This window comes from Miniopterus natalensis, chromosome 1 (assembly GCF_054644295.1).
Source record: "Miniopterus natalensis isolate mMinNat1 chromosome 1, mMinNat1.hap1, whole genome shotgun sequence".
Lineage (NCBI taxonomy): Eukaryota > Metazoa > Chordata > Mammalia > Chiroptera > Miniopteridae > Miniopterus > Miniopterus natalensis.
The window spans coordinates 181922058-181947264 of NC_142081.1; the positions used below are offsets into that span (position 1 = coordinate 181922058).

The window sequence follows — 25207 nt, forward strand, 5'->3', positions numbered from 1 at the left end:
TACATTAAGAAAAATGAGACTTTTCTGCAATTTGTGGTGGAAAGTCTGGATACCTTTACAAGCTGGGGAAGACCTGTTATCACATTATTTTATTTCACTTCTTTTATGTCAGGAATGCATTAGCATCAAACACCTGAAGGCTAGCTGAGTAGGTAAGGATATATTTGTTTTAGCAAATCTCTGTGCAGGCAGAGGAGAGCGGACACCACCAGGGAGCAAGGTTCTTTCTGTTTTCTAACCCACTCCGGCATCCGCAGAGTATAGGAATCTGTCCTCAGGCTTTCATCTCAGGAGCCTAACCTTCTAAACTGGCTTCCATGCTTCCAGATGTTATTGCCCAGGAAGATGGAAAGGCAAGCGGTGAACGTCTCTCTCTTTCCAGAGCTTTTCCTTCCACCTTCCTACCCCAGACCAGGAATTATTTATGTTTTATTGACCAGAACTATGACATAAGGCCCCTCCCACCTGCAAGAGAAATGGGAAAACAGTGCTTTTACTTTTGACCTGTACAGCAGGAGAGACAAAAGAAGGCCTGTGAATTGTTGCTCTCACAGTCTCTGCCAGAAAGTGTCCTTATCGAAAGTGGATCACTGTTTTTTGCAGCCTGCCTTTAGTATGACTACTTTTCCCAGTCGTAATTTAATTTAGGAATTCAGAGCACAGTTATTCTGCATCTGTTCACATAGATATTTCATTTTTTGAGGTACAGATTAATTACATCTTTAACATATTGAGATTATTTATTTGACAAATCAAATTCCCAAGCCCTTATGATTAGACAGTATGCGGCAACCTTTAATGCTTTTTAAAATGCAGACTGTGTAGTTTTTTTGAACATGGTGGGACAAACCAAACATAGTGGCCATAGGTGTTGAACAAAAGGCAGTTTTCAAACCAAAATTGCGGTAGAGGAGCTTTTTCAGAATCTGATTGAAGAAAGGTATGTAATAAAATATTGGAAATGAGATAAAATTGAAAAATTAGCGAGGCCTTTGAGAGTAAATGAGAAACAATGTGACAAAACAGAGGTAACACATAGAGTAAAACAAAGGAAGAGCAAAGAGGCGGCCTGGGTTTCAGCCTCCTACCGCTTGCAACTGCACTGTCTGTGTAACTTGATCTTTTAGAGCCTTGACTTCCCCCTTTTTTTATATAAATAGTAATTATAGCAACCTAGTGGTGTCTTTTGGCTCCCCAACCTAGAAAGCTGCTGGGCACAGGGTAATAAAGGTGAAAAAGTGCCCAACTTTTAAAAGCCAGGCATGTGTAGCTCAAAATCTATGCCCTACTCAACTTATATTTCGTGTGAAAGAGGCCCATACGTTATTAATAATAGCCCAGCTGTCAAGCTTAGAAAGGTACCTTGTGGTCTTGCATTGAACGTGACCACCTAAAATAAGAAGACTCCTCCATGCATTTTTTAATGAATTGTTTAATTCCATATACATGTGTGTAGTCAAATTCAGTAGGATGTATTGGGTTTGAGAGAATGTAATTGCACTTTAAAAAATTTATAGTTTGGTGTATCATTTTTTCTATTTTTCTTCAAACTAGGATTTTAAGGGTGGACTTGGTATCACCATAATTCCGATGAATGTAGCCAACGTGAAGCAGGTGGACCGGACTGTGAAACAATCCTTTGAAATAATCACCCCCTACAGGAGTTTTAGGTAAGCCGTGTTTAAATTGTGTCTGTGCTACTACAGGAGAGCTTTGGGGGGCTGCTTTTTACATGGCTAGTGGCGATTTTATTTCTTGTGGGACATTTAATAAAATGTTTTTACTTTTCATACTGTTTAGTTTCTTATATCTTTATTGATTTCAGAGAGAGGAAGGGGGGGAGAGAGAGAGATCAATGATGAGAGTCATTGATCGGCTGCCTCCTGCACGCCCCACACTGGGAATCAAGCATGCGTCCCAGGCATGTGTCCTGACCAGGAATTAAACCTAGATCTCCTGGATCCTAGGTTGATGCTCAACCGCCGAGCCATGCTGGCCCGGCGAGTTGTTTCTTTTCTTGATACCTCTGTTTCTTAGGATTCATGAGCGTTCGTTTTTGTTATCAACAAATATATGAAAACTTACTTTACATTTTGAAGGAATAAAATAAAAAGGGAATATTGCATCGTCTTTTAGTTGTGTTGTTACTTACCTTCTTTTAGCCTAATCAAGTACAGTTTCTCTTTTAAGATCAGTCCCTAATTATAAATGGTCTGTAATGATTTTCTAAAAGGAACTCCAGCTTAAAATGATGCTGAAATTATGGATCTTCTAGCACTTACTTATCAAATGTTTTAGCTTTATTATATATCTTGTATTATGGTATTCTAGTAATTGTTCATTACCACAGTGAAACAGAAAACTTAATATATGCTCTTAATATGTGTCAGAATAATCTATAATGACTGTATAGGTTTAGCACACAGAGGAGGCATAAGTCAGTATCCCTTGAGTTCAGCGACGTTAATTCATTTGTCGCAAATAATCAACATACCACAGAGTAGTATAAAGGTCAGAGGCAATTGTCAGAGGCCTTTAAGGACTAACAATTACTTAGCAATTTAAAAAATACTACCAAGCGTAGTACTTAATTTACCTGTCAGTATGTGTCTACTGGCTCAAATTTTAACAACAAAAAAAGACACATAAAGAATAATAAGCTTTATTTTCACATATGCAGATTCGTGCTTCAACTGAAAATGTAAACATTGGCTGAGCTGTTTTTACTAACAACACTTCTGACACCAAATCTGTGGGGTTTTTCTCATGCCAACCAATTCTCCAACTCTCTGGACACCAGTTGGGTGTCCTACAATTCATTTATATTCTGCCCTACCGGAGTGAGCATCTCACCCTACAGGCTTCCTGGCTTAGTCCCACAAGACTGTCTTCCAGATACCAGTTGCAAGGATTGGGCCCCCAGACACCCACACTTTTATGCACACTGACTGCAAATTGGGGTTCCCATGACTCCTTCTCCCTCAGGTTTGATAAACTGCTGGTATTGTTTACAGAACTCAGAGAAACAGTTTAATTATTATTACCAATTTATTATAAAGAATGTAGCTCAGGAAAGGCCAGGTGGGCAAGCTGCATAGGGTAAGGTACAGGGATTGGTGGTACAGAGCTTCTGTGCCCTCTCTGAGTGTACCACCCACCCAGCACCATAATTCGCTCACCTTCCTGGAAGTTCTTGGAACCCTGTTGTTATTTTTATGGGGTTTTATTCCATAGGCATGACTGATTAAATCCTTGGCTGTTGGTGATTAACTCAGCTGCCAGCCCCTCCCCCTTCCCAGAGGTCAGCGGGTGGGGCTGGTTGAAAGTTCCAGCTCTCTAATCACACCTTGGTGTCTCTGATATCCAGCTCCAGTCCAGACTCCCAGCCACAAGGTATCTTATTAGCATCTAAAAGACACTTTTATCATTCCAATGGTGTTGGAGCTGTGTACCGGGAGCCAGGGACCAGAAAAGACCGAATATCTGTTTTCCATTCTACCATATTGGCTGTGACCAATCTCTGTGTAGAAATAGAACTGCTAAGAAGTTTATAAATATTATAGTGATGATGGAACCATAAGTAAAGGACTTCAACAAATATTCATGTAGGCCACTCAGTTTTCTTACAGATTATTTAGGATATGTTAGTCATCTGTTATTTTTATTATATTTCAAAGCATTTTCATCTTCAGAGCAGAAAATTTTAAGGGGAAGCATTATTCTGAGGGTCGTTGGCTGAGTGTGGAGCACTGTAGCACATTTCCGGGCACATTAGAGGTACTCAGTAGCTATTTGTTAAAGATGTTTATGAAACTAATGTTTAATTTTTTATTCTTTCACTCAGGCACCCAATAGACGCTAAGACTTAGAGTAAATCAAAACATGGCTAAAAATGAGTTAGAATTCGGTTAGAATAGTAATCACTAAAACTTTTTGATTTCTCAGTCTCTTAAAGCCATCTGTACGTCCTTCTAATTAAAAAAAGAATCTATTTTTAGTACTAAAAAAATTAAAATTTCCGGCGGGTGTTTTTGGTAGTTTAGTTTCAGACTATCATGGCATTCTTTCTTGGCGAAATAATCCTGTAGTTCCGAAACCCTGCCAGTCTCCCGCTGACTATTCCATAAACACTGCTTGGGAAGCAGGGCCTCTCCTATAAGCTTTTGACCTAACAATGCAATTTTTATATCCTGGTCAGAAAGATGTATATTAATTTTGCTTCAAGATATGTAAACAAAGTCATAAGCAATGTGAAAAGTTAAAGGGGAAAAAATAGATCTCTAAATTAGGTGATTTTTAGCAGAAAAGACTCTCCAACAGCCTGGAAGGCATATTTTTCAGCTGCTGTTTAATTTGTGAGTGAAATGAATATGCAAAGTGAACATACGGCTGAATTGGCCTTTACAAGGGAGATCGATAATGCGAAAACGGTAATTGTTTCAGCTTTGTAGCCGAGTCTGAAAAGGAGAAACAAGAGTGGATTGAAGCTGTGCAGCAGTCGATAGCAGAAACTCTCTCTGATTATGAAGTAGCTGAGAAGATTTGGTTCAATGAGTCCAACAGGAGCTGTGCAGACTGTAAAGCCCCGGATCCTGACTGGGCATCCATCAATCTCTGTGTTGTCATCTGTAAGAAGTGTGCAGGTAATTAGTGATAAGTTATGCTCATCACTGTTTGGTGGCAGATTGGCACCAAAAGCTCTTTATTGTCATATATGATGTGTCCCAGCTAATGGTTGTGGAAAATAAAAGCAGAGAAAGCTTATTACATTTAAATCAATTTCAGAAATGTAATTCTAAACTTCTTGTGTGCATGACTTAGATATAAAAATTGATTTTTAAGCATGTAATCATTTTTTTGTGCCTCCTGGTCCATGTATGGATTTTAAAAAGACAATGTCGACATTTTTAGATTTTAGGTGAGTGTGTTTCAGAATGTACTCTGAAAACGCTTTCTCTTTGTATGACTTGTCCTTTTTTCTTCAGTCATATTTTGTAAGTCCTGTTTTTTTAAAAATATATCTTTATTGATTTCAGAGGGAGAGAGAGATGGAAACATCAATGATGAGAGCGTCATTGATCGGCTGCTTCCTGCAGGCCCCCGACTGGGGATTGAGCCCGCAACCCGGGCATGTACCCTGACCGGGAATCGAACCTCCACCTCCTGGATCCTAGGTCGACGCTCAACTGCTGAGTCATGCCGGCTGGGCTGTAAATCCTATTTTTCACATCAAGGTGGATCTGAGATCTCAACTTGATCCACCAGATCTGGTACCCCGTATAGTGAGAATTTTTATACAGAACTATTTTCCAGGCCCATTGAAGTTTATGAAAGTAACCAGCGCTGTGGCTGGTCTTCCTGTGTGACCTTACACCTTACAGACTCTCTGGCAGCTCAGTGTATTAGGAGCTCAGACAGTTGTCCAAGTGAGTGGAGGGAGTGGACCCCAGCTTAGGGAAAACTTAACTTCATTTTTTTGCTCTACCAGGTACCAGTATTGTTCCTGGGAATTAAAAAGATGTGTGAGACATGGCATTTCCTGCAGTAACATATCAAAAAATTACAATAGGGGGCGATAAGGGCAAGAGTATGGTACAGGTTTCACTGAGGGACACGGGGGAGCACCTGAGCCAGCTGGAGCCAAGACAAGGATAGTTGCTTCAACCCTCAGTACTTCTCTAAATCTTCATGCCGCCACATTCCTCATCACGATAGGGTTCCCCGAGGGGCTGATTAACATCAAGAGCGACGACAGAAAGCATCGATTAACCCCCTATCCTTTGCATTCGGCCTGCCCTGTCGCCTTCCAGTCTCAGGAAGAGGTAGCCTTCCTGCTGTCCGAGGCCGTTCTTCCTTCTAAGGCTCCCGTCCTTTCTTCTCACTCTCTGTGTAATTACTCAGCTACGGTGTCTTCTGTTTCAGTATATACACCAGCCTTAGTCTGTCCTGGCAACACCGCCTTTCTGAGAACTTAACCAGTCCCTTCTGTGCATCATTCTTTGCTCCATTTTCCTCTAATAGACCAATACTTTCAAGAGCAGTAATCTGCACAGGTTTCCTTCATGAACGTCCTAGGTTTTCTGCAACATCTGTAATCAGCCTTTTTTTCTCTCCAGCACCAGTAAAAATATTTTCACCACCTTTACCAGTGTAGTTTGCCTCTCCATTTCCGTGTGGTCAGTTTTCACAATATTTAACACTCGTGATCAACCTGTCGCTTTGCGACCTCCCGTCCTCTCCCCACCTCCAGGAGACCTTCTCCTCTGGGTGTGCTCTCCCTGCTCTGCTCATCTCTCAGGCTACTCCCTCTGCCTGCCCCTAAAATACGTGTGTTCCCTTGGGTTGCATGCTCTGCTCTCTTCCACTTTGATGTTCCTGAGGGATGATATTTATAATTTGAATTCAACTCTCATCTTAATGCAGATGACTCTTTTGGAAACCATATTCATATCTACCTACTAGAACCTCTGCTTGGATTTGCCCAAGATCCCTCAAAAATAACCTGTTGGAAGTGGAGCTCTCACTGGTGCCCCGCTCATTACATAAAACTACACGTTCTCCTATATTCCAAATCTTGGCCAGAAGCAATAATGCATACCTTACCCTAAAGCTTAAAACCTGAGAGACCCTCTTGACCCTTCCCTTCTCCTTAAAGGCCACCAAGTCCCATCAGTTTCATCTTTGCAGTATTTCTAAATCTGCCTTCCACTGTTTCTGTTGCCTCAACTCAGATTCTGTCATTTCTTGTCTAGGCTACTCTAGCATCCCGTCCAGTTCTTCCTCGGGGATTCTAAGTCTGACCCTGTTGCCTTTAGGGAGTCTTTATAAATGGAAACCTGTGCAAATTCCTGCCCTGGGAATTCTAGGGCTTTGTGTTCTGGGTAGTTTCCATCTTAAAAGACAAAAGGAAAGGAACCTTTTATGGTTTATGGAGAGGAACTCTTTCATGCTCTTAAGGCAGGTCCTTACGATCAAGGATAATGTCTTGTATACCTTTTTTCTTTCTCAAGAGCTGAGAAATAAAGCATCTGACACATGCCTGGGTGCCACTAATGACTGAATGTTGATTTATACAAAATAATTGAATTGATAATAATAGAATGCTGGGCTGTTACTCTCTTCCAGGCATAAAGTAGTAAAATAAAGGATCCACTGAAGATTTTTAAGTACACATTTATTAGAGTTGTAGCTAGTTTGTTTTTTAAGATTAAAGGGATAATATCTGTTTTTACGTACATGTAATTTACTCAGACCTATTATAAAATATTTTCAGTAACCTATGATTTCTAGTTAATTACCAAACAATGCAAAAATTAGATGTGTATATATATACATACATACATACTTACACACTACATGCACACGTATACATATACATCCCTACACACTTTTTTAAGAGTATAGTTTTATGCCAGTACATGGTGGTGATGAAGGGAATCCCATTAACTTCATTGTGGTTGGTTATAATTTCTGTATAAATGCCATCACTGCTCCAGGTTGGAAATTAGATATCAGTGTATTTTAAGTTGAAAAAATACATAATCACACACATCCATGCACACACATACACGTTTATAAAAAGGTAAAATATGTTTATATATGAATTAAAATAGAAATGCAACTGTGTTTTGACTTCAGGACACCATAGATCTTTAGGACCAAAAGACTCCAAGGTTAGAAGTCTAAAAATGGATGCAAGCATTTGGACGAATGAACTGATTGAGGTGAGTCTGGTTTAACTGTGGTGGTGGCAGAAGTGTGGGAGGAGAGATGCAGGTTAGGAGCTTACTTAGGAGCTCCTTGGTAAACTGTTCACCACATAATAGTCTCTTTGATAGTAGCAACTTTCTACTTTAACTTTTAAAATGTTTCCTAAGTGAGATAGTTATTTAAAAAATAAAAAAGTACAAGGAGCTTTAATAGTAATAACTACTTTCAAAGGCTTGACAGCTTTGTCATTAAGCCAGAATTTACTTTTTTTTTTTTTAACTCTGTATGGATTAAATAGTAGAAAAGTGATGAAAACATTGGGCAAAATTTACCATTCTTTATCTTGGCCATGCTGTGTCATTAACTGCGATCATGTCTAGCTTACTGTCTCCCAATTCCATTTTCTGCTTGGCATTAGCACCAACCACATTAGTCCACCTACTCAGCCATTTTAAATGAATCTGTCTCAATGTGAGCGTCAAAAAATAATCACGCTTTGGCTGCAATTTTTGTGGCTTGCAGTTTCTCTCCTCACTAATCTTTTACTGTTATTAAGAGCAGCTAGACTATATTTAAAATAGAAACAGTATCTGCTTTCACACTCTATCTTCCTGAAAGAGTTGGATCTTTCTTGTGTTTTTGCATATTTTATACTAAGTTATGCTTTAATGTATAATGGGAGTCAGTTTTCTGCAGATTTAAGTACATTTTAGGAACTGATGTGCTTTATAATTTTTTGATAATTCAGCTTTTTATTGTCATTGGAAACAAAAGAGCAAATGACTTTTGGGCTGGTAACCTTCAAAAAGATGAAGAATTACACATGGATGCGCCAGTAGAAAAGAGAAAAACCTTCATTACTCAGAAGTACAAAGAAGGAAGATTCAGGAAAACCCTTTTGGCCTCTCTCACCAAGGAAGAGCTGAATAAGGTATCCAATAAAACATAACAACAGACGTGGATTTTAATATCTTTTAAAATATGTGCTAAGGGTCTTGGAAAGAAGTAAAAAATCCTTTACTATTTGATAAAATGATTGCTTAATCTTATTTTATTTCCTTTTGTGAGACTGTCAGTGGTTTCCCATTGTTTTCGCTTAAGGCTTTGTCATCAGTAGCAGGTAAACTCTTCCTCCACGAGATTCCAGCTAATTTAGGTAAATCCCATTGTTCTTAAAATTTTGATGACTTTCCCTGTTTTAGGGTTAGGGTACGGGATATAACTTCAGATCATACATTGCTGACTTGTTGTCACCAGAATTAACATCATGTTCTCGGTCTATTGTTACAACAATTGTTTGCTTAGTGCGGTTGATGTGAACTGGCATTTTTGCCTTTGGCTGAGTGATTCCAGGTCTTTTTGTGACCATTTTATGCTCCCCCTTGGTCTTCACCCCTTTGACAAAGGATTTGTTAAGCATCCTGGTCCATTCTCTTTTTTTAAATTGCTGGTTCCATGTCTTGTGTGTCAGGAGGCTCTTCTATGCATAGATATTTAAAACATATACTTTTATATCCCTGTAGTTTTTATGCTCAGAGAATGTTTCTCAGTTCTTTAGTATGCTTTTAACGGCAGTACTTATTAGATAAGGATTCCCGGGTAAGTAGCATTATGCTGAACATTTTGGAAAATAAATGAAGACCTTTTCCATACTTCTCTAGACATTATCAGATTTATACAATTGATTTACATGTCTTTTCTATGGGTTTAGTTCCCATTAACTAAGTTTTTCTTCTTTGTGAAGTTTTGGTATTTGTAAAGTGAGGCCACTCATTGATTTTAAAGCAGTGGCACAATAAATTCAAGATTCAGGATGGGCACCTAAGGTCGGAAACCTCAGAGAGATGGGATGGGAGTGGGGAACGTATATTTACATAGGTTATTATTAAGACATTTAGTTTTGTTTTCGGTGGTAGTTTCATGAGTAGTAAATATATTATTAAAATAACTGACCAATTATACCAGACATGTTTGGAATAATGATGACAGGGTATCATAAACCGAGGGTTATAATTAATCTAATTCTGTGGCTAGAGGTTCATAATAAATAAGTATATAAATAGTAGGTTGTATTTGCAAACCATGCACTGTGTAAGGGATAATATCCACAATACACAAAGAACACATACAACTCAATTTATAAAAAATCTGCTTAAACAATGGTCAAAGAATCTAAATAGACATTTTTCCAAAGAAGACATCCAATCGACCAACAGAAATATGAAAAGATGTTCAACATCACTAATCATTAGGGAAATGCAAATCAGAACCACAATAAGATATCTCACACCTGTCAAAATGGCTGTGTTCAAGAAGACAAGAAATGACAAGTGTTGATGAGGCTGTGGAGAAAAGGGAACCCCTGTGCACTGCTGGTGGGAATACCAGTTAGTTCAGCCACATTGGAAAACAGTATAAAGATTCCTCAAAAAACTAAAAGTACGGTAATCGTATGATATCGCCATCCCACTTCTGAATATATATACAAAGGGGTCTACTGGAGGGGCTCCTTGGCTGCACACTCTGAGCTGCCCATTGGGATGGTTAATGAATGATTATCCTGAAGTTGCATTACGGGGGGCAGATTAACTAGCGATGCATCCAGATACGCCGTCAGGGAGGAGGTAAATGGTGAACCTGAGGCTAAAGTCAGATGGAATCAGGGTGCAACATCAGAAAGTTTGGAAGTAAATGGGAAGCCAGTAAAGTAAAGCAAGGAGAGAGGATGGGAAGAGATGTAAAGGCAGCTTATTACTTCAAGGAAAAAAGAAATCAGATTCCAGTAATTCTGTTTGTACATGGTGGTGTATAACATGTCTTAATAGTTTGTTATGTCTGCTTACTGTTCCTGCTCCCCACATTATCCCTCCCCCAAAAGGAAAGCTTTTGAATTTGGACTCATCTTTGAAATTACCACAGCACAACAATAATTGAAAGAGTATACAGATTCCTGTAAGGCCAGAAAATATATAACGTACATACCTACTTACACACATACATGCATTTGTACAACACTCATATGGCAAAACATTCAGTGGATACTTCATATTATATCTGAAATATTTTGAATTTTCTGAGCACCAGTCATTATCATAGTTATGTAAGCATAAGAAATGTCTTCCAAAGCAAATATACTAGATTAGAAGGTTTGGAACATAATAGCAACAAAACAATGAGTTGAGACTTGGAGGCCTTAGGTTATAATTTAAATTCATACAGAGCAAGCCTTTGGGCCTATTGCTTAATCCAGGGCATCCTAATAGTTCTTCGTTAAAAAGGAATGCAAACTTCATATCATAAATGGACAGATGGTCACTCATTTTAATAGCTAGAATAGTGTTGTCTTCCTTTAACAGATATATTTCCTTTTAATCACCAGGCCCTGTGTGCTGCTGTGGTGAAATCGGATGTTCTGGAAACAATGGCTTTGCTGTTTAGTGGAGCAGACGTCATGTGTGCAACTGGAGACCCCGTGCACAGCACCCCCTACCTGCTGGCCAAGAAGGCTGGGCAGACTCTGCAGATGGAATTTCTCTACCACAACAAGTTCTCAGGTTAGTTCCTTCATTAGCCTGGTTTCTTCTGCTATATCCCTAAACAGATAGAAGCACAAATCTGTTAATTTCTCAAATAAGAAAAGCCATCAGAATGAAGAAAAATGTAATTACCAAAAAGATGGAAGATCGTAAAACTACGTTTTATTTTAAGAAAAAGTTTGGGAAATAAAGCTTTTATGTTTCCATAATCTTACAAATAGAAGATTAAAACACTTAATCCTACATTATCATTTTCCCCAAAATCAAATCCGATTTTCATATATGAATAATAAACACAACTTAAGTGCTTATTTTGCAACTTTTATGCAAAGTAAAATAAATATCCCTGTGTATTATTCTGTGATATATTTGAAGTAGTTTTTCTTCAAGCTCAAAACTCACATATTCATAAGCAAAGGGAAAATTGTTTACATTTTAGATTTCAAATGCATTATTTCTGTGATTTTCCTAGATTTTCCTCAACATGAAGTTCATTTTGAAGGTGGACCAAGTCAGGAGTCCCCCCAGTGCCCGTTCCTCTGTGACTTTCTGTACCAGGCTCCTTCTGCTGCGTCTAAACTCTCTTCAGAGAAAAAACTGCTGGAAGGTATCTTTTCTGCTCATTTTAGATTTTGTTAACTGATAAAACTGTCTTTCATTATCAAAACAATTAGGTTTAAATTTTGATATTTTTTCCCCTTAAGATGTTAGATTTGATCTTGTAGTAGAAAAATATAATTTTTAGGATTTATAAATGCTTCCAGGCACAGATAATATTTCATGAGCTGCAGCAGGGATTTACCACTGGGTTGGAATGCTGAGTGAATTCTCAACAGAATTCACTGATGTCTACCATAGGGCCAGCCAACTCTATTTCAGGATGTAAGAGTTATTCCAAAGAAATGGTGAAACTCGGCCCCTTCCCTTAGGGATAGACACCCTAACTGGGGAGATAATATAGTAAATGTGAACAAATAGGAAGGACTGACAAGTTTTCAGTGTGTATTCTATCAGCATACTAAGTGATATTGGGTAGTTCATTGTGTTCTGATGGTAACTGTGTGTGTGTGTGTGTGTGTGTGTGCGCGCGTGTGTGTTTTCAGCCTATTCTGTGTTTGAGGAATTATCTGTGTGGAGTCCCTGTAGGCATTTATCTACCCAGCTCCGTGTGTCAGGTGTGTGCTAGGTAGGCTTCAGGAATCCAAAAATGAATACGGCACAAGCCTCATGCTCAGGGGACAAATATTTGAACTAATTTTAGAAATAGAGGCAGGAAAATATGAGCTCTGTCTTCCTGGAACAGAGAATTTAAGAGAGATTAAGCTCCATAGGCCAATTGATGGTGGGCATTCAGAGGCTCGGGAGCTGGTGTGTTAGTTCCCTGGGTGGTGTAATCCAGCACATTACTCCATCAAAGCAACAATAGGGTGACAAACTCACTTTAAAGTGTTAATCCGGATCCTTGTGCATTTAAGGGATTATTTCAGTGTAAATACTTTATTTCCAAAAAGTTATTTCCCTAAGCAGAATTCTGTTGGGATTAACTACTTCATTAGATTTTTCTGAGAACAGTAGCAATCCTGTAGTGAGCATGTACTGTATGTAAGATATTGCTTTAGATACTTTACATACATTAATTATAATCCTGATAAAAACTGCACGATAGTTGATATTATGCTGATTTTCACTTGAAAAATGGAGGAGTTTAGCATCAAGCAGAGTTTTATATCTGAATTGTGTTATAATTGTTATTGTAGCACTTTGGCCAGGTGACACTAGAAAGGGGAACATTTTTCTCTTTTGAATTTAGATGTTTTTGTTTCTTTCAGCAATTGGTTTTTAATGTCTTTCTTAATTCAGCCTAACCAATAATCAATTTTACAGAGATTTTTCTCACCTTCTGTTACTCCTTATCAGTTTAACCCTTATGTTGACTGATCAGAAGGAAGGAGAAAGTGCCTGAATGATCTGTGAATTGACTATAGCAGATATTAAATAATAGGATAATAAAGCATTTAATGCACTTGCAAATAAATTTACAGGTTTTCTAGAATGTTTCTTCTAAACAGTAGGAGATTTTAGGCCTACCCTTCGAACCATTATAAAAAGATGAAATAGGGGATTTGAAATAGACTTTCGTCCTGAAGCTGTCCAATATCATAAGCACCCTGCAGGATGAAAATAGGATTATTTATTTCTTGACAATTGTGTTTATGCTATTTATAGACTGCCCAGTTTTACTATTTCCTTGAAATATGGTGTTTTTTTCTTAATGGCTTGAAGACTGAATTAATGCTTTAAACTTGTAACTAAGTTAATGTTTCCTTTTATCTTTTACAAATTAACTATAGATTTTTTTGTTAAAATTTATTTTTAAAAACAAACTGGTGCATTCTCTGTATGTGCAATTTAATTAGGGATGTTTTCTCGTTTTGGAACATTCTTTTTTAAGTAATATGAAATTGAACTTTTGTACTTTGGCTATGCAGCACACAAAGATTATTTCATTGGAAATAATCTCCTGGCAAGGCATTCGTTGATTATCTCCATTTCTTCTGTCCAGTATTTTGGCAAGGTCTGTTATTTCAAACTCAGAATGGGTTGTGAATCAGTAGACTACTCTTCACCTCCCCTAATATAATTCTAGCCCCAGCACCATCATGTCCTTCTTGGGCTATTACAACCCCCTTATTTGTCCGCTGGTATCTGCCCTCCCTCCCTCCAAACCATTTTCCAGAAATGGACTCCGTGTTCATTAAGAATGTAAATCAGGTCATGTACTTCCATTGTTCAAGTACGTTTAGCAGCTTCCCATTCCAGAATATAGCCCTATTCTTATTGTGACCTAAAAGGCCTTTTCACGCCATCTGACTTTCATCTCCCATTCTTCCTCCCTTTGCCACATCGTGCCTGGCCACACTGGTTTCCTGTCTGTTTCTGCAACGCTCTACATTCTCTTCTGCCTCTTCTGGACCCCTGCCATTGCTGTTCACTATGCAGGGAAACCCCTCCCCTCACTGCTTCTCCTGTTTCAGGATCAATTCAGTGCTGCCTAGTCAGAGAGACCCCTTGGCACTCTGCTCGAGTGTGTGCCCACTGCCAGCTGTTCTCTTTTATAGTCTGCTGCCTGTTTCCATTGTAGCACTTAGCACGTGAACGTGATCCCCCTTCATTGGTTTGATTTTCTTTCCCTCTGGAGTGAAAGCCCAACCGAGCAGCAGCATTTTCTGACTTATTCAGGATTATCAGATTTTTGGTGCCTAAAACTGTGTTGACACATAGTAGTCACATGATAACCATTTTTCGAATAAATGACCATTCCTCTAGTCACATTACTACCAGTGTAAAAGTGCAAGTGACTTAACATTTTGTTTCTCCTCCGTGCATAAAAATACGTAATTGCTGGCAAAAAGCATATTTTGGTTCAGAAAGAGTCTACTTAAGAATGAAGAAGAAAAAGTTGAAGCACCAAGAAGCATAAAGCTCTAGCGTTTTTGTTTTTTCTTTCTCTCTTTGCCCTCAAGGTTCTGTAGTGGTGTTACTCCTACTGAGCACCAGCGTTATGGAAAAGATGAATTATTTGGAGAGATTTAGAGATTAAAGCATGGCTGTCACTTTTGCTTCTGAATAGCAAGCGCCTGGGCCGCACCACTCCGTCAGTGCTTGTCTAGACACCATAGAGCAAAATGATTAAAAACCGAGAAAAAGCCAGGGCATAAAGTGCATGTGGCCCTTCGGAGAGTTACAGAGGCTTCAAACTGGCAGCTCAGGTTTTCAGGTTTGGAGTTCTTCTAGCCTCTGGTTATGAAGACTGATCTCTATTTTTCTTTTTCTCCTCAATTTAGTGTTCATGGAAGAAAAGATTGATAGCTCTAAGTGTAGAGCTGAATAATGGCATCCTGCTTTTGTTTTCTGTTTTCTCCCCTCAACCGTATTTTTTCCTTTAGCATCTTACTTTGATTTGTTGACAGTGTTTGAGTCTTAGAAAGAAAGTCTGTATCGTTTGTTTATATTTAATTTCATAGACTAGCATTGAGGAATTTTGATGGTCTCTTGTTCCATGAATGCCTAGCTTGCGTAGTTTTACAGAGTTTTTCCAAGGCTAAAACACGTTTATTTCAAACAAAAAGGATTCCTAGCGTGTATTCTTATTTTCCGTGGATGCCGAATACTATCAGTTTAGGAAATTCTTCACCAGGAAATGACTTTATGCTTTCCAAAAATAATGGTCTCCCCTTAATTATCTCAGGTGTATTGCACACATAGGTGTTAGAAGGCATGACCTCCACTCCACCCTAACGCATTAAAAATGAACATACAGGCTTCAGATGTGTAACAGGCACGGAGAGGTAGCAGGTGAAGTAGTTAAGACCGCAGCTTCGCGAGCTGCCTGCTGGGCTCTGCCTCCAGTTCTGGTGCTGAGCGCTGTGTGATCTGGGGAGGCCAGTTAACTGCTTTGTGCCTGTCTACAGGCCACAAGGAAGGGCTAAGTGGTAGTAGGACTGACCTAATAGGGTGGTTCTAGGATTCAGTGAGTTGCTGTACATGAAGTGTGTAGAAGAATGCATGGCACAGAAATGTGATGATGAGGGGACGAGGGGAGGGAGGAGCCATGGGGGGGCTGCTTCTGGTTTCCAGTTAGCCCTTGAGTTTAGGTATGTCCTATCGGCTGTAGGTGACAGCACAGGTTCTCAGCTGTAGTATCCATATCACTTCATAGTCAGATTTCAGTAGGTCACCTCTGGAGTCCTTTACCTGTGTTTGAGCAAATTCTAATAATGTTTGTCTTCCCTGATCTAAACATTAAGGTGGAGTAGAAGGAATGAATAGCCCCTCCAGTCAGTCCAACACTGCACACACGACCTCTTATCCATTAAACAGCTTTCGTTCTGAGGGTTATTCATTGAGAGTGGCCCCGATTTTGTTTCTGGTGAATATCTTCTGCTAACTGAATAATAGTAAGCTTACTTCTGTAGCCGATAAGGTGTCATGGATGGTATTGACATTTCTCAAGGTCAGAGTCTGCAGACCTTGTGTCCAAATTGGTCCATGCAGACCAACGCAATCCAACATAATTTTGTTAAAGCTTTTCATTGCTTCCCAAATGAATAGGAATGTCAAGATTTGCTATCAGCGCTTTGTTATTATAAATCCTCCAAGGTAATATCTGTGCCTCCCTTGTCTGACCTGTAGCCCATTTTCACTTATAAAAATGAAGCTAATCAAGGGTGATAGTGATGGTAATGCTATAGGACTAAATCTCCTTTAGCCCATATTTCTAACTTAAAATGAGTTTGTACTCACCTTTTTAAAGAGATCTGTCATTTGTTTCCCATAAGAATTCGCATAATTAGATTCCACATTTACATTTATTTTATGCATCGTGTATTTGGCACTTTTTGTTTAAGACCTTCCAAGGGCTCCCACTTGTCTACTGAGAAAGGTACAAGCTCCGGAACACCTGTCATGTGAAACGCCGGGGGCCTGGCGTCTGCTGTGAGCCTGCCGCCTTGTTTCCCATTTCCTAACTTCATGTGTAATCTGAGTCTCTGGCCAGATACGCTTTCAGCACTTTCCCCTTTCTGTGACTTTCCTCTCTCAGCTTTTCCCCAGAGTTACGGAATGATTGAAGCTCAGAGTGCATTTTGAACTACTTCGTCATTATTATTATTTTTAATATGCCTTTATTGATTTCAGAGAAAGGAAGGGAGAGGGAGGGAGAAACATCAATGATGAGTCATTGATCGGCTGCCTCCTGCGCCCCTTACTGGGGTTTGATCCTGCAAACCCGGCATGTGCCCTGAACGGGAATCGCACTGCGATCTCCTAGATCATAGGTCAATGCTCAGTCGCTGAGCCACGCTGACCAGGCATTTTTTGCTACTTTGGAAACTTTCCTTTTCAGTCATAAACAACTGTTTCAAAAGCTGAGTTTTTCTGTGAAACTTTTCTTACGTTTCAGACTGAGGGTGGCTTCCCTCCATGAGTGATTCTCACCCTGAAAGGGATCACTGGATTGTTGCTATGGTTGTAATTCCAAACACAACTCCCCTCAGATTGGGTTACAAAGTGCCTGAGGATGGGGTGGAATTCCTGGTCTGTGCTGGTGATCTGCTGTGTACTGAATTAATGTACATCTTTTCCCTTTATTCTTTATGACGTTATTCTAGGCATCTGAGTACATTGTTTCAAAATTATTTCATAGCTCCAATTGATTGGTAGTTTGGCTTTGGTTTTTCTTATATTTTACAAATCTGCAATAAATATTCATTTAAAAATAATGGCCCTGTGTGACTTTCATACAAGTGTGCAGAGTATACTCTGACTCAGGATTTGAGGGCCCTGGAACAGTGTATCACGTTCCAGCAGGAACTGATTGGGTCTCGGTTAACTTTCTTTCCCAAGACCCATAAAGAAATTCTTTGTGCTGTTTTCTTTGGCCGGTTATGATTCAGCTTTCCACCTGGCAGTCAGTTTCTCAGAGTACAGTGATCCTGCAGCTCTCGGGGCTCACCTTCTGAGTGTTTCTCCTTGCACTGGTATTTGAGGCTAAACACGTCATCCCCTTTTCTTTGTTCTACTTCTCACAACCAGCCCGCCTATGATAAAGGGGGATTTAAAGAATAATTCAGTAAATGTTTCTTTTAACTTTTAATTATTTTAACATAACTTCAGATTTACAGAAAAGCTGCAAGTATAGTACAAAAATTCCCATATGCTTTTCACCAGACATCGTAACTATTAACATTTTACATGGTATACATGTGTATACATATTTTCAGAATTGCTTGAGCAAGTTGTAGACATGATGCCCCTTTAGTCCTAGGTACCTCAGTCTGTATTTCTTAAAATTAAGAACATGCCTCTGAAATAACCACAGTATAAAGATGAAAATTGGGAAATTCCCTGATCTACAGACTTTATTCACTATTTCTGTATCTCTAGACCTTATTAACCTTAATGTCTGTAGCTCTAATGTATATTTTCAATGCAACATTGAGGGTTGCTTATATAATTTAATTCTTGGAAAAAACTTAACAATTTGAGAGTTTGTAGCGTCTCTAGAGTTTAAGAGAGGATGTGCGGTGATAATTAGAGAAATAATTCCTTTTATCTAGAGAAACTGAAAATTTCAAATAACTTTTCCTTCTTAGCCTTACTTTTTTGGAAACATTTGAGTTTAATATTTAACTTCATTTATTTATATTATTTGGCAAACTGGACTTTGAATTGCATCATTAAAACCTGTAGAAAATAACAAAACATTCACAATTTCCACAAGTTAGTGTCTTTCAGTAGGAAATATATGGGATAGTGTATTTTTTTGTTGCTTAATTAGCAAGGCTTGCTTTAGCTTTAAAATGGGAATTAAAAAGGAGTGATGAAGATTAACGACAACATTTGGCAAAACCAAAGCAGATTATATAAAATCATCGTTTGGTCTGTGTCCATTCCTTTTGTTTGAGCTCTTTTGCATTTATATTTTCAGTGCCTAGGGTTTAGTCAGGAAGTGAGCTAAATGCAAGGGGTACTTTCAGAATGTACAAAAATGTGTAACCCACTAGAAGACTTAAGTGGTAATACACAATTTACACTTGCACATAATTTTCAGAATTCAGTAGGAGTAATGCGAGCCTGGACAGACACCTCCTCCTTCCCACCGTCTTCCTTTAGACTCCACTTGAGCAAATGGTTATTGCATCTTTTTAGCAACTACCCCAAACCTTATTTTCAAAATGAAAAAAGACAAAACATAAACAACTTTTTGAAAATAGTCCCTAGCTTCCATTGTTAAGTCTTCAATTAAATTATAGCAATAAATAATGTCTTACTCCACACTTGCTAAGATACTAGCCTCCAGAATTTTCTGGGACCTTGTAGAACAGTGCTTACTTTTGGTTGACTTGATGCACATGTCTGAAGGTACCAGCTTTTGCCTTTGAGGCAAGTCCGTCATTTTCCTGTGTCTTGTAGGTCTCTTCGGGTTAGCCTTGTCCTTTAGAGTGTATACTTCTATTTCTTCTGTGTCAATTCTTTTTGGAGTTTGGGAAGGAATGGAGATGCATTACACAGAGCCATCCTATGCATAAAAGTACATATGTTTATGATTCTTTAACACATTTCTTATCTTTGCATTTTTCTTCAAGTTGGAAACCTCATCTGAGCCATCTCCATGAGTAGTAATTTTACTTCCTAATTTATGAAAATAATAATTTCAACAAATTTTCCCTAGGCTAAGTGATGTGGTGATTCTTAAGAACAGAAAATATAATCCTTGTTCTCAAGTAGCTTACAGAATTGCTGGGTAAATAAATAAATATAAATTGTTATATTGTGGTTAAATTTAAAAATAGTGTTTTAAATTGTTATATTGAATAAAAATTATTAGATCGTATAAAAATGGCACTGTGTATTTAAACAACCCATATAAAGTTACATTTCTCTGTGTTTCACATGTGTCCCATCATTTTATCAACACTGTAATCCTATGAGTTAGATATTTTTCTTATCCCTATTTTACGGAGGAAGGACCTGAGGCACAGAATGGTTAAGCCTTTTTCAAGGGTACCCAGTTAGTGATGGAGGCAGTATTAGAACCCAGAGCCTTTGACTTCCAATTCCGCCTTCTTAGGGTCTGTGTAGAGGTAAGGATACCACAGGAAGATACTTAAGATACTTCACCTGGCCTGGCGAGAAGGTCAGAGGGTTGAAGATTCCTGGGAGACGTTGTGCCTAAGCCCCAGTCATGGAGAAACTGGATTAACTGAGTGGGATGCTATTACAATTAAATAATCTTCCTACTTCAAGATCTTAAGTGTGCCTTCCCAATTTTTATTTTTATTCCCTTTTTGTTTCTGAGAAATAATATGTTCATCATTGTTTCACTTCAGTAAATGTTTTTTGATTGTCTGCTGTTGACCACAGCTTATGCTTTCATTTTAGCTTACGATACCCTTTCCTTTATGACGTAGGTGATTGATCTGCCCTCACTGGTTCCATTTCTTCCCAGTTAGTCTTCAGTGTGCTGCAGTCTGGCTTTTTTCTCAGCACTCTCAGTAAACTAGGCAGTTACCTCTTTATTATGAAAACCAGCTGACATTTTTTCAGCCCTTATTTTTTTACATCTCTTTGCTGTATTTAATAGCGGCATTCTTTTTGGAAATACTCTACCCTTTTTCTTTTTATATACTGTCTCTTCTCATTTGCTTCATTGCTTTCAAGGACCCCTCTACATCTGTTACAATTTATTATATAAATTTATTTATTTATTTTACATATATATTGATTAAAGTGTAGCTGACAACTCCTTACAATTTTAATTTTCCTAAGATTATCTCCTTGGTTACTTATATTTTCAAATACTACCTACCTTCTAAAGACTTTCTAGTTATCAAGACCTTTGCTTGCCCCAAGATGCAAACCCATAGGGTGATCGTCTTATATATATTTCTACTTGGTTCTCCAAGATATCTCTAATTCGGTGTTCTAAAAGGAAACTCATATCACATGCACTAAAACTATATATATTTTCTTTTAAATAAAGGTGGGTATCACTACCGGCTTTGTAATCAAAACTAAAAATAGTGTCACCATTAATTAGTTCCCCCTTACTCTCTACATCCAATCAATATATGTTTGTCTCCTCAGAACACAGTCCATGCACTCATTTTCTCTCCCCCCTCCCCTTCTCTCTCCCCCTTTCCTTCTTATCCCTACTACGCTCCACTAGCCTGCTTTGGGCGGTCTTCGTCTCTCAGATAGATTTCTGTCAACAGTATCCTAACTGATTTTCTGCCCCTGGCCTCACCTTCTCAGATCCATTTTTCACAGTAAACACAAACCTGATTAGAATCCTCTGCTGAAACCAATTTAATGGCTCACCATCAACTGCAAAATCAAAACTCAGCAAACTTCTGAAAGGGGCCACAGAGTAAATATTCTTAGCTTTGTGGGCGGGATAGTCTGTGCCACAGCTCCGATCTGCCCTTGCAGTGGGAGTGCAGCCACAGAGGATCTGTAAATGAATGGGTGTGGCTGTGTGTCAGTGACCCTTCACTGACAGGAACTAGTGATGGCCTGGGTTTGGCCTTTTGGCCTCCAGGCCATAGCACATTAACCTTACGAGATGAATTTTAAGTTCCTCATCAAGGCATTAAGGGAACTGCATGTTCTCACTCCTTCTTCCTTTGCACACCAGAGGTCAGCCATAGTCTTGCTTTTTACCCTACACTTTGCCCTTCCTAAGTGTCTGTAGACCTCCATCGTTGCTGTTTCAGGGTTGTTTGCAGCTGTCTTTTATGTCCTTCACGGGTCATCAGTGTCATAGCTATTTTTGTCTAGTACAGCCCTTGCTAGAAATGTTTGGAGAGCAGAGTATGACAACTTTATATGTCATGAATCAATAGCGTGCTCTTTACACGAAATAGAAAATAAGTTTATTTGAATCTAGTCATTATTTAAACCATGTATTTTTTCAAATTAGAGTCGTGACTCAGTTCAATTTTATTGTTTTGTTTTAAATTCTTAGAGACAAATAAAAAGTGGTGTGTTTTGGAAGGAGGCTTCCTGAGTTACTATGAAAATGATAAGTCCACCACTCCTAATGGCACCATTAATATCAATGAAGTTATCTGCCTGGCCGTGCACAAAGAGGACTTCTATTTAAATACCGGGTAGGTCTCTCAGTAAACAGACAGCAGATGAAAAGTATTTTCTGATATTAATCATACCAGGTAATAAAAGAGTTTTGTTACTTTGGTTCTTCAGGTGCCTAGTGTGGAAGGGTTTAACGGTTCCTTGAAGCCTACGCATTTTGCATCTTCTCAAAATTCCTTAGGGAATTCACTAAAAAGTGAAAATTAAAATACTATATTAGGCAATATGAAAGGCTAACATATTTGCATCTAATCTTAAGTAAATTTATAGTATTTCATTCATGAACATGTAGTCCTATAATTTTTACGACTTACACATTATTTAAAATAGGGGACTAAGGGCACAATTTATGCTTTCGTTTAAGGCACCATGGTTCCAATAGATGACAAAGGGAAATATCCATTGATGATTTATTCACATTAATATAAACAAAATACTAAGTATATTTAATAAAATATGGAAGTGCTACCTTTCTTAAAGATCTACTTTTACATTTTAATTGTCTCAAAAAGTTTCAGTTAAAGGAGTAAGCATTATTTAATATATCATCTTACAGAATAGTTTGAGTTTCTATGAGGACTTTTAAAAATAGAGCATCGAAGATCTGTGGTGCGGAAGTTTCTTACTATATTTTGTGGTGAAATTAGTAAAAAAACACAAATAACAAATCTGCAAAAATCAGTTATGTAAGAGCATAGTATTTAATAAAAATTTTACATAAAGAAGGGAAGAGATTTGCAAAGCCTTATTAATTACATAAAATTGCATGAAACATTATTACATAATGACCAATATATTCTAGTTGAGATGACTGTTGTTTTCTTGTAATTCTAATTTGATTTTTTTATGCAAACAAATTGATTACTAGTTGATTTGTTTTTATTATAATCTTAACAGAGCTTTCATCCTAAATGAATTATCCATTTACTGTGTCTTACTGTGGAATGTTAAAATAAGTGCATTCAATACATTAAGTTGCTTAATTAAGTAAAATAAAATTTAAAATAATACTAGTTTTCATCAGCATATAATCATTTAAAAATGAAACATTCTTGATAGGATGAGAGTAATGTAAGTGAATGTACAGGAGAAAGCATCTACAGTGGGATACAGTTAAAAAAAACAATTGCTGCAGCCAGATTCTGAATTGTCTTAAATAGCATATTATAGAGTTTGAACTCAGTAATATAGGCACTGAGGAGTTATGCAGATTGGGGGAAGAAAGCTGGATATAATGGTAAGATAGAATTTTGGAGGAAAAGAAACCCTAATTGCTGAGAGTTTAATTAGAGGAAAAGATGATTTAAAAAGTGGGTTGAGAGAATGTTATGATCGATCTGATAAGATTAAATGTCTGACTAACCAGATGAAAAGCTGGAGTTAAGGGAAAGAATAAATTAAACACGATGATTTTGAGCTTTTTGATGGAGATGGTGATGCCTTGAATTGGAACATGAAGGAGCTATGATAGATTTGGGGTAAAAAAAGTGGAAGAAGGAGGATAACTGCATAATACAAGGTGTTTTGAGGGGGTTTTTAGGTAGTAGCACACATACATACTTAGCATGTTCCACGAAATAGTTGAAGCTGTGGATGAGAAACCCAGGGAAGAATTCAGGACCAGGGATGCTACTCTAATTTCATCTATAAGAGGGAACTGAAGTTTTGGAATAAGGTGCTGTGATGGAAGGAAACTGTGAAGTAAGACGAGAAGAGCCAATTAGAGAACTATTTGGACAGTGTTTGCTTTGAACAATTTTGTCCGAATAAGTCCAGAAGCAGTGGCCTGAGAGAGAACACAAGACCAGAGACGGCCTTGTGCCCCATGAGCCAACTGATGAGTGCCCAGGACATCAACAAAGCAAGCAGTGGAGTGATGAAGCAGTCAGAAGACTGCTCCTTTTGTGTGATCCCAAGTGTTCCATTTAACGCATTTGAATAAAATACAAACCATCCACAGAAATATAGGAGAGATGGACTTCACAGCGTTATCCAGTTTTCAGAATGACTTCAATTTAAAAACTTGGAATCTCATACCCTTTGGATAGTATGGATGGACCTGGAGAATATTATGCTAAGTGAAATAAGCCAGGCAGCAAAAGACAAACATCACATGATCTCGCTTATACGTGGAGTCTAAAGAACTTAATAAACTGATGAGCAGAATAGATTCAATGACATGGAAGCATAGATGAGACTGACGAATGTCAGAGGGATGGAGGAGGGTGGGTGGGTGGAGGGGGAGAGAGTAACCAAAGAATTTATATGCATCTATGCACAACCCAAGGACACGGACAATGGTGGGGAGAGGGACTGGGGAGGGGGAAGGAAGGAGGGGGGCAATGGGTCATTGGGGAGAAAAAGGGACATCTGTAATATTTTAAACAAAAATAAAATTAAAAAAAAAAAAAGAAATAAACAAACAAAATTGAAACAGATTCATTGATACAGAGAACAGACAGATGGTAGCCAGAAGGGAGAGAGTTTGAGGGATTGGGAGAAAAATGTGAAGGGATTAAAAAGTACGAATTGGTAGTTACAAAATAGCCATGGGGATGTAAAGTATGGCATAGGGAATATAACCAATAATATTGTAATAACTATATATGATGCCAGGTGGGTACTTGAAATACCAGGGGGAGGGAGGTATGTGTGGAGATTCTTCGTAAAGCATGTGATTGTCTAACCACTATGCTGTATACCTGAAACTAATACAAAATAATATTAAATATAAACTGTAATTAAAAATTAAATTATCTTGAATTACCAAAAAAAAATTAAATAAATAAAAACTTGACTGTTATGTGATTGTCTTCATAAGAGCCAGACATAACCGGTGGTGTCTTTTTATTTGTGTGTCCCATAGGCCCATCTTCACCTTTGAGATCTATTTGCCCTCAGAACGCGCCTTTTTATTTGGAGCTGAAACATCTCAATCCCAAAGAAGATGGACAGAGGCGATTGCTAAGGTATTTAAATATTGTACTATCACCATAAATCCAGAGGAGTTTCTCAACTTGAGGACTATGGTTGAGCTTTAGAGGTCCACGCAAATTTTATACAAGATTCTGGGAAGAATGTCCATAGTTCATTAGGCTTTTCCAAGATTGTAATCAAAAGAGGTTAAGAGTGACCTTCCTAGAGCCTTAAGCAGAGAAGAAATTAATATAGGACCTCGGGGAAATTGTTCTTCAAATAAAGGTCATGTTTTGATGAGTAGGATTTTTTTTCAATACTATAAAGTCATTTTTGTGTTACTTTTTGTGGGTAGGTATTTTATTCATGGTATAACAAAAGGGGAAATG

At 38.1% G+C, this 25207-nt stretch overlaps 1 protein-coding gene across 2 annotated transcripts in view; it reads left to right on the forward strand.

Annotated features, from left to right (window-relative positions):
• Window positions 1-25207, forward strand: part of ARAP2 (ArfGAP with RhoGAP domain, ankyrin repeat and PH domain 2) — a 136903-nt gene that overhangs the window by 51759 nt on the left and 59937 nt on the right. For both annotated transcript variants that reach the window (XM_087827892.1, XM_087827888.1), the window contains exons 9-16: window positions 1555-1670; window positions 4444-4643; window positions 7639-7724; window positions 8459-8641; window positions 11090-11264; window positions 11719-11853; window positions 21775-21919; window positions 24769-24871. In XM_087827892.1, coding sequence (XP_087684018.1) covers window positions 1555-1670; window positions 4444-4643; window positions 7639-7724; window positions 8459-8641; window positions 11090-11264; window positions 11719-11853; window positions 21775-21919; window positions 24769-24871 — 1143 coding nt within the window. The remainder of the gene's footprint in view (window positions 1-1554; window positions 1671-4443; window positions 4644-7638; window positions 7725-8458; window positions 8642-11089; window positions 11265-11718; window positions 11854-21774; window positions 21920-24768; window positions 24872-25207) is intronic.